General features: G+C 40.6%; 1 protein-coding gene across 6 annotated transcripts; it reads left to right on the forward strand.

Annotated features, from left to right (window-relative positions):
- Window positions 1-1,118: 1,118 nt before the first annotated feature.
- LOC144712931 (SEC-C motif-containing protein / OTU-like cysteine protease family protein) lies at window positions 1,119-7,928 on the forward strand. Of its 6 annotated transcripts, none has more exons than XM_078587345.1 (12): window positions 1,125-1,208; window positions 1,565-1,671; window positions 1,786-1,861; window positions 3,070-3,219; window positions 3,725-3,786; window positions 4,277-4,361; window positions 4,455-4,604; window positions 4,685-4,811; window positions 6,703-6,761; window positions 6,851-6,960; window positions 7,495-7,650; window positions 7,749-7,928. In XM_078587345.1, exons 1-11 carry the CDS (start codon window positions 1,155-1,157, stop codon window positions 7,607-7,609), a joined length of 1,095 nt encoding a protein of 364 aa, XP_078443471.1. In that variant the 5' UTR covers window positions 1,125-1,154; the 3' UTR covers window positions 7,610-7,650; window positions 7,749-7,928. The 6 variants fall into 6 exon arrangements, with proteins under 6 accessions (XP_078443474.1, XP_078443471.1, XP_078443472.1 ...); XM_078587346.1 differs by having other exon boundaries at window positions 7,832-7,928; XM_078587348.1 differs by having other exon boundaries at window positions 1,119-1,208; window positions 1,794-1,861; window positions 7,495-7,928.
- Window positions 7,929-10,513: the final 2,585 nt, after the last annotated feature.

Here is a 10,513-nt window from a genome sequence, read left to right on the forward strand (position 1 = left end):
ACTGATAACGGCTCCGATAATAGCCTCCATACGAAATTCTCCGTTTTGTAGATCTAAATAGTTTTGCATGAAATCCTAATTGATATTGGCATCCAATATTTGTCTTCGGATGTGATAACTGAATGCTAGCACCCTAATTTTCCCCAATAACAGAACAAAATTGCAGACTTTACAACAGATGACAGGCTGAACTGCTGTTTAGTTATAGTGCGCGGACGCGGATGGGACGGTAATTTCATCTGTGGACAAAAAATCACCCCGTTCGGGAATCCAGACGATTGAGAGGACGAAGAATCGTCCGCCGGTCTCTGGATAGGACGATTAATTTGTCCATGGATGAAATAACTGTCCCTTCGGGGGCTATGGACGGGGGGACGTGACGGTTTCTGCGTCCTGTGGGAGTCGAGTATCCGTCTGAGAGCCCCAGGTGGAATTTGACACATGCAGAGCCACGTGTCAAATTTTGAGTGGCCTAGTGCACTGCTTCGTCCCAGACAAGGGAAGAGATGAGAATGTCTTGAACAGGACGGTTTTCTGATGGGTCGAGACGTTGACGAAAATATTTGGAATGGGACGAACTCTGGGCGAAATGATTCGGACGAACTTCTAAAAATTGGGAAGGTCTTCGTCCCGTCCCGTCCTTCGTCTCAGTCTTAGACGGTCATGCACTATATGTTCAGTGTCCTTCCTTCCCACCCATTCCGTCGTTCATCTTCGTTCCGTCCCGTCCTTCATCCCAGTCTTAGACGATCATGCACTATATGTTCAGTGTCCTTCCTTCCCACCCATTCCGTCGTCCGTCTTCGTTCCGTCCCGTCCTCCGTCCCAGTCTTAGACGATCATGCACTATATGGTCAGTGTCCTTCCTTCCCACCCATTCCGTCGTCCGTCTTCGTTCCGTCCCGTACTTCGTCCCAGTCTTAAACGATCATGCACTAATATGTTAAGTGTCCTGCCTCCCCATCAATTCCGTCGTCCGTCGTCGTTCCGTCCCGTCCTTCGTCCCAGTCTTAGACGATCATGCACTATGTGTTCAGTGTCCCGCCTCCCCACCAATTCCGTCATCCGTCATCCATCTCCAACCTATATAAACGACACTCTTCCAAAAGCTTGTGATTGCTGCTGGACTGAGAATTCGAGGAACGTGTTCTTCCATGGTTCAGACCAAGCTCAAGAAATCTGCGTTGGGGAAGAAGCATCAATCTGCCGTTAGTTCCTACTCATTCTCTCACTCTTTAATTTTTTTTTTTTTGCGCTAATCCAATCCGTGGTGCCCCGATCTCTGCTTGATTTTCGAGGTAGGTCTTAATCTTATTTGGATTAGAGAAACTAATAAATAATTATCGTCCCTGTGTATTAGCATTACTGAGAATTCGCTGAAAATTTTCGATATATTCCTCGATCTTATGAAAATTCGCGCTTCAAACACGGTACCAGACTGCGATCCTTTGGGAGAGTGACTGACGAGAGCTCACGGCCGATAACTTTACAAGTTTCTTCTTTTTTTATGTATTTTGTGGGATCCTCAACTAAAAAATTTGTCCTTATGATGCTTTTTTGCTAGGTTAAGAACGGTGGCAAGAAAGGCGACATTTCAAAGTTTCGCTCTCAGCTTGATAGTTTGGGATTAAAGATAATCGAGGTCACTGCGGATGGTAACTGCTTTTTTAGGTGAGCAGAATTGTTCTATTAAATGAAAAAAAATAGTTTCATATCAACTGCTACCTTCTTCTTTTATTTTAAATATTGTTTCTAGAATAAGTTAACGACGAGGTATCATATTAGGGCTTTAGCTGACCAACTAGACGGAGACGAAAATGCGCATCAGAAGTATCGTGGCATGGTTGTTGAATACATCGAGGTACTGATTCATCTCTCTTGGTGAAGAACTCGCAGAGTCATAAATTGTTGAATTCATTTGATTCATTCTAATGGGCTAAGATTTTTTTTGACTGTGCCTATTCTAGTCAGTCTTATGTATTCTGTAAGCACTCATTTTATCTTTCGCATCATCTTCATGATCCAAGTCATTCATCTCACCATATCCTTTTGCAGCTCAACGAGTCCAAATCTTACATTTTCTAGTGGACTCAACTTTAGAGTATCAGTTACGAAATTTCATAATTGCTTCAAAAACTTTTATAGCCTTTCCAAACACGGAATTTCTAGTTGGCTTATATTTAGTCATTATCTTTATGGGCACATAATATTTAATCAAAATAATTTATAATTTGTTTTCACTGTCAAAAAGTTGTAGAGAAGATTTGATGTAATGGATGGGAATAAAGAGGCAGGATGTGAGCTAAAATCCTGGATAGTATTCCATTTTCCTGTTAATCTACCCAAAATTGATGGAGATGCAGTTGCCTCATCTTTATGTAAAATTCATGTTGACTAGAGTTCTGAGATTCAATCTGGTTGATCAGATCTTGATTGAAGATTCCTTGATTGAGAAATTTGATCAATCAGATGGACTTGATTGTGAGTTGATTGAGGCCCATTTGATCACCTCAACAATCAGATTGTCTAAGTGATCAAGGGAATCGATTAAGTCAAGGGCCTGATGGCTGACGTATGATGCGACCTGCAATGAGTCATGCTGCGATGAATTACAGATAAAATCAGGCAACCCAACCCAAATCAGCTGGCCCCATGCTTTGTTTTACGTTCTCTGTGCGTGTGGAGTCAAGCATGAATCCTTCCTGATTGCTGGGCAAGAGTCCAGCAGGTCTGATCTATACCCAAACATTAGTTCATAAAACCCCAAGCATAATTTCTGGATGATGGATTCACCCAGCTCTTTTTTTGTAAAAAATGCAATGGTGGTTTCATTTTTCTCTCGGGGACACTTTCCACTATCCCTTTTTTATTTGAAAAAATTCGCCTTTTCTTTTATTGATCTACGACCCAGTTTGGAACAATGTGTGGGCTAAAAATCATTGTGTAATTGGTACCTATTATCAGAAATAGGTAGAATTAATGGAATGTGATCATGCAACCATAAAATTAGTTTTCACCGTTATCTCGTTTACTTTGGTGGTTTGAGTAATGTATGAATTGGATTGACAGACACACCAAGAAGACTTTGAACCTTTCATTGAAGACGAAGTTCCATTTGAGAGTTACTGCAAGTCCATGAGGGAGGATGGTACCTGGGCAGGGAACATGGAATTACAGGCTGCATCGCTTGTCACTAGAAGTAATATCTGCATTCACCATGTAAGATCCTCGTTTCGTGACATATTTATCGTGAAACTGGAAAATATATTTCTTTTTCATGTCAAAAGACTCTTACTTCCCTTTTTGTGGAGTCAATATCCAATCTTTTTCAAAAGGCTAAGGGGGAGGGAGAGCTTGCTAGCTCATTCTTCTTCTTACCTTCCTTCCTACTTGCATCTCTCATTCATCCCTTAACATTTTGGGGTTTAAATTAGAGGGCCAATTCTACCTCGTGGCCCATGATCAGATACATGACTAGGGTCGTAACAATATCTTCCCTTTGACACTACACAATACGATAGACGCTGCTGTGTTTAGGGATATTCTCCCAGATCTGTCTCCTTAGGAATGACATAGGAGTATGCTCGTTAAAAATGTAAAATAAACAGAAATATAGGAGATAAGCCACATTATTGGTTTACTGGTCATTCTTGTCTCATAAGAAATGATTATGAGTGGTCCGCTTCACCTTCTGGAGTGCATAACTATTTATTTTATGTTGCAGAGTTCGTCTCCACGTTGGTATATAAGAAATTTCCATGCCCAAGGGTCTAGAATGGTCCACATGTGAGTGATACTGATTTTCTGCCTGTATATCCTGTTGCTGAAAAAATACAGAGAGAGAATTGTATATCCAATGAGAATTACACTTTATGATTTACTCAGCTTTTAGAGTTCTGTGATGATGCCGTATAATTAGGGAAGTTCAAGTGTCTTTTGTCCCTCTTTGCCTTAAAGCTTTCAAGGTTATGTCATGGACTGCTTAGTTCGAATCTTCTTATTCGAGAATTTGATTTAAATCACTGTTTACTCTGAAAAGGAAGTTCAAATTACAAGTTCAATGTTCTCATTCCAATAAACAGAAAAATTCTTTTGTTGGCAGAATATTTATTTTCTTTTTCACCAGAAACGCCATCAAACTTGACCCTTCAGATCAGTTTTTAATGGTCATGAAGTATTTCTATTTTTTTCTATATATCATGCCATGTGTTGACAATCCTCTTTATTTCAAAATTTTTTTTTTCTGTGTGACTACTGATTCAAATTCGTTCTTTAGATCCTACCATGATGGGGAACACTACAACAGCGTACGTCTGAAAGATGATCCTTGTACTGGACCTGCAAACACTATTATCATTAAGGTGCACAAAATATGCCATTTTTCTCTATGTTTTTGTCAGCGCTTTTAGTTTGATCACATACCTTATTAAATTTCAGGATGATAAATGTTGTAGGTTGATGCAGCTGTCTCTTTGACTACGGATCAAGAGAAAAATAAGCATCAAAACCGCAAGGGGGACCCTGGAGGAGGTGTTTCCCATTCCAATTCCATTAAATTGGTTATGATTGGGTCAGGATGTAGCGAAATTAACAAAATTGAAGAGGTAAGAAACTCATTTCGATAGTTGGATTGACTATGTCATGACACTTTATGTAACACACAATTCTATGGCGCTTTGATCAGGTTCTACAAGAAGTCCATGGTGATGTTGATGCAGCCATTGAGTATTTGATAGCGGAGAAAAACATGGTCGAGAATGATGTGAAAAATGACAGTCAGAGTTCATGCCTGAAGGAGAAAATTCTTGATGGTGAGGTTTAATTAATTATTAAAAGGGGGAATATTTATAAACATCTACGATTTGGTGGAGATGTCAAGTGTGTCATCGTCATTCATGGGGTGACATGGACAATTTAAAAGTTGTGGACGATTGACTGGCAAGAACTATATGCAGCTTGCCTATAGTCATCCGCGAATATTGTCATCATCACTGTCATCCTTGTTTGGTCTTGAACTAATGAGGAGTACGATTCACTATAACTGATGGATAATGTGGAGGAAGGCAATGCCAATCCACCATCATATTTGTCATTCTGGATGCTGAACCTCATAAGCGGCTTGCATATTCATAATTAATTTGTATGGATTTATGAGTCTTTAACCTATTTTCTTCTCTCTCAACTGAGACAATTATTCCCTCCTAAATTTTTTTTTGAGATCATCTTTTGGTTACGAGCCGCTCAAAGTTGAGGTATTGTTTTTATGAGCTTGTATTCCTTCTAGAAGATAAAATTTTTTAAAGCAATAGTTCTTTCAAAATTTTTATGTCAGTTTTCTTTAACATCTGCCCGGCTGCGATGTAATACGTTTCTAAGAATATAAAAAACTGAGTCTGGAATAGACCAAGGATTTAGTCTCCAAGTTAATGATGATAAATTGCCATCCTTGTCTTTATATGCCTGAGTGATCTGATAACTACTTCATCATTGTCTCATCAATGTCTATACCTCAAGAACACGGTATAGACCTAGGGTTTGATGATATACCTCAACCTTTAAAATCACAGTATCCTGGAAAAGAACTACTCACCAAGTGGCATTATCAGTTCACTCCAAGAACTTGCTATATTTCACACTATTGATTGATTGATGTCTCCTCCTGATCACGGACCGTCAGCAGAGATCCATGCTGAGTGCAGCTCCTGCTCTTGTAGTCCCATCAGATGCTGTTTTCTTGTCTCTCCCATTGATATTTATGTGAACCTGCTTCTAGGGAGAAGTTAATTAGACTTCTCTCTTTAGTTGCCACGTGCTCCTGTGCGTGCTTGTTCTTTTTTATCATTTCTCGCACACACTTCTTCCTATTTTTTCAATCTTTTCCTCTGATAAGTACACATTGGTATTGTAACAGTATAGACCTTGGGTTCAGTATCCAGGATGATAATAACGATGACAAATCCTCATCTTTGTCTTCATATGCCTAAATCATCTGATGATAATGATAAGCGGCCTTTGCGCATGTATATGTCAAGGAAAAGGAAGGCCCTTAACCCCGCACTTGCAGAGTGACTCACACGTGCAAGAATTCTAATAAAGGCGGGAAGCTGGTATAAATAAAGATGAAGGGCTTGCCAGAAGGGTACGAGTCATTTTGGTCAAATTCAATAACTGCTCCTGGAGATTCTCCTGATCCCGGGGCCGCCGATCCGGCCGTCCTGGATCGTCACCACTGATCTTCTACCTTCGAGATAACGTTCCTTTTATTTCTGCATCTTTTCTTGTAATCGAGTTGGGATCTCCGGGGAGACCTCCTCTATCATATTGAGATCTGAGAACTTTCTGTTGAATTCGGGTTAACTACTGATTTTGCACTTTGCTACTGCATTCACACTCGATCTATGCTAGTTCAATTGTTAGATTGCTGGGGAATCCTAACAGAGAACTTCATTATTGTCTTCCCATTGTCTCGCCATCATCTCACCATTGTTTTCTTACCACATACGTATGACAATGGCGTTGAAAAATTTGTCATCTTCATATGTGCTAGTCATCCGATGGCAAATCTGGTATTGCCCCGTTGTCATCTCAACATTGTTTGCGATCATCTTGTCATTGTCTCATCATTCTGCCAACCCTTGGTACAGTTTTTCAACTGTTGTGATCCTGACGATTTGTATTTTTTGGCGTTCTGATCTAATGCAGGAGGCAACGATCCAATCTCAGAGCACTCCGAGGACAGAATTCAACATGATAATGATCAGGTTCTGTCAGAACTCTACTGTAATGGTTAGTTGCTACCGAGGCATTTGAATGAACACGGAATAATAATGTCTATCTTTTCATGTTGTAGGTAGTTTTAGAAGATGAGATTCCCCATTCAAAGTCAAGAAATGTGAAATCAGAGACATCTTCTGCTCACAGAACAAAACGCCCGGAAAGACTTTCTGCAAGAAACACTCAGTAGGGTCTTTTTCCTCGTAATTTTTTCATTTATTATTATTTTTTCTCGTCATTTTGTTTATTGGAAATGAATAAAATACATCACATCGTAGGGAACACGTTGGAGTAATAATTTCAATGCTTACTGCAAAGGTGGCTCCATTTTTTAATTTTCTGTAAATTGCTTTTCCATTCATAAAAAATTTCCTTTCGTCCTTCTTTAATGAAAAAAAACAGATAAACTGCTAAATAAAAAACCCCGGATAATTATAGTTTGTTTGCACCACTCTTTTGTTTCAAAAAGTTATCATAAATCCAAAATGTTTAATTTATGAGGTAAATTCTAAGAAATGTTCTTTCCACTCAATGCAATATTCACCAGATCAACTGATAAAGAAAAAATGAATCCAGAGAGACTAGTTTTTTAGTTAAAACTGTCCGAATTAAAATTTAAGAAATGTACATATCACTGAACTGAGGTAAAACTCTTTTTATATTCGATCCATATGCTCTGTACTGAGGGAAGTCTTATTGAACTGAGCATATTATGAGCAGGAGTAATCGGGAGAACAAGAAAAATAAAGATAAGGGGAAGAAGAAGGGAGAAATGAGGAGACCAACCCAAGAATCAACCAAAGTTTTGCACGATATGGGCGCTCTCTGCATCTGAGATGAGATCTTCATTTTCAATATCTCATTTTCGCCATTGCGGTAATGAGCCTCTCACTTTGCTTCGCCCGACGTCATTTTCTACTTTTTTCCCTTTTTTTCGTGAACTTGAGAATTTGTTTTGCTCCCTACTCTTTCAGCAATGGGAGCAAACCAAATTTGTTGACTATGACCGCAATTATTAACCTATTCCATTGTGTGTACCATTGATATTTGGTGTCAGCTTGAATTTACGACATCCAGTGAACTTTGGGGACCAGGGGAAAGTCACGGGGATTTCCTTTGTGCTGAAATAATCTTCAATTTTCTCCAATTAGAAAGATTTATTGTGCTTGATATCACCATGAACATTGCTGGGTTGTCGTCTCTGGTAAATGCGGCTTGGTATCTTATCAGATGAATACCCCTACATCAATATGAGAACTTGAAACTGTCATTTACTCGTAGTTCCATTAATGAGAATGGAGGAAAATTTCCTATCTTTCTCTTTCTAGCTCTCTTTCCTAACTGGGCCAAGAGAGAAATTCTTTTGATGCCAGTTGTTGAACAATGCACTTTATTGGAGAGTGACAATGGGAGGATAAATAAAAATGATAGAAATTATCTGGTTATAGGATTAGGTTGATGCCTGGTGTGCAGGCGGGGACGGGCATCTGGAGGAATCACTGCCCAACTCCCCCCCTAGACCTGCTCGATCCCCCCGTCTGTGTATGGCTGACATCAGCATAAGCCAGACGAGGACTCGAAGATGGTTGAGAAGCCCAATGATCGGCTCGATGGGAGCTCATTGGTAGAATTAGAAATAGAAAGTGGAGCTCGACCACGTCAGGGTAGAAGTAGAAAGTGGAGGTCCATAACGCTTGACCACATTCGAATGCGAGTAAAGCGCATGGGTGAGCGGCACGCTCATGTGCCTAGATCAGTTCAGTTTTCATCTTATCAAGCGTACCAAAGTGATTAACAGCAATCCTTCACACATAGAGAGAGGAGTGTACTAGGAAGAATACTTTCACACTCCACTGTCAAACCTCTATCATGGAATCCCCATGGAAGTTTCACAGATGCACAAGGGGCGGCCCTTGTCATCGTCTCCAAAGGCGAAGAAAGAGAAATTGCAAATGCAAATGGCACAGGGGCACCGGCTCCAAGATCAAGACAAAACCATACTCCTTGAGGAGGCAGAGTCTCCCATGGTGCAAGCAATGCGTATGTAATGCCCATCAAACAAGTGGGCATGCAGCAACAGCTGGGGTGAGGGAGTGCTGAAGGAAGCAGATCCTGAGATCATCTTAATGAAAGGGGAAGGGTAGGTTCCCACCCAACAGGAATGAGCCGAAAAATCAGATATTATACCAGCCGAGAGGAGCTTCGGCAAGGACATTTGGATTGAATTGAATCAACTGTGCTCATCTGATTTTGCTCCCAAGTGTCAAGGACCCACTAGAGTGGGGGATGTTCTTACTATTGTGTTGTCCAGCTCTCTCTCTCTCTCTCTCTATATATATATATATATATATTTGAAGAAAACTATATATTTTATTATAGCCAAGGTCTTGGCCAACCTGCTTAGGGAGGTGATCGGTGATCTGGTTGGACTTCTCCTATATGTTTTTATTCCATGAAGACAAATGGTAGATGATGTAGTAGCAACATAGATCTGGATAGTGTGGAAAAAGAATGAAGGTCAATGGGTTTATGTCACAGGTTAGTTTTCCAAAGGCTTAGAACTTCCTCAATGGGATTTTCTTCGGGAATGTATGCGCTGCCAAGATTTAATAACTGAATGGGTTGGATAAACAAAGCGATATATTACATCCAACTCTTTGTTGGTGCTGATGAATGGGTGCCCCAAAGGAAATAGATTCACCTACAAAAAGGGTTTAAAGGGATAACCCTCTAACACCTTGGCTCGTGGTCTTGGCAGCAGATGCCCTTGGAATGGGTCTTGCTTCAATGACCTACTAAAGGTATTTCATACCCTGAGCTTCCAACGGGTATGCGTGCCTCTTAAAATATGCAAATGATATCACATTTCATGGAGGGATTAGAGGTGTAGGCCAAGAGTATATCCGTACTGCTGAACCTGTTTGCGGATAATTCAAGCTTCATATTAACCCTGGCAAGTCACCCTTTATCAGCTGTGGGTTATTGCAAGAGGAGGAGGCCTTATGTTCCTAGCTCATTGCGAAGACCAACTGAGTCACTAACCATAATATGTATGGGCCTTCCATTGTTGGGGTTTGTCTCGATAAAATAGTTTATCAACCCGAACGAGCGAAATTTGAGTAAAAGTTAGAAGGATGGGACGTCAGAGTGCCGTTGAAGGGGAAGCGCTTGGTGAGGAGACAAGCACATGATCCTGAAACTACCAGGGGTTGGCAAGCACTTAATAGGTATGATGAGGAGATTCCAATTGAAAAGCTAAGGGTCAGAGGAAGGGTGGTGGATGATCTCGGTATCTTGGGATTTAATGTGCAGATTGGTCAAACTAGGAGGGCTAGGAGTATGCTTGACCATAGCATTACTGGCTAAGCGGGTGGGTAGAGTTGGGATACAGTGGGGGTTTTGATAGCTCAAGTCTTGAAATGCAATTATGGAGTTATCATGTCTTGGGAGAGGTGTGTGGCTTCAACAAGAGTGTCTTCTATGTTTTGGTAGGGGTTGAGACAAGTTTTTCCTCAAGTTTAGAAATTCTTTAGTGCCAAGTTAGGTTATGGTGCGGCCTTCCACTGGTTGGCTTAGGGCACACTAAATGAAGTGTTCTGTCAACTGATTGCCATTTTCATGAACACCTAATGCCATGGTTGCGGAGTGTTAGTGTGGCATGCAGAATCCATGCTTGGATGATACCCAGTCTGACCAGAGAGTGGAGAACTATATGAGCATACAATGGTCCTTACTATAC

Source organism: Wolffia australiana, chromosome 15 (assembly GCF_029677425.1).
Source record: "Wolffia australiana isolate 7733 chromosome 15, ASM2967742v1".
Taxonomy (NCBI): Eukaryota; Viridiplantae; Streptophyta; class Magnoliopsida; order Alismatales; family Araceae; genus Wolffia; species Wolffia australiana.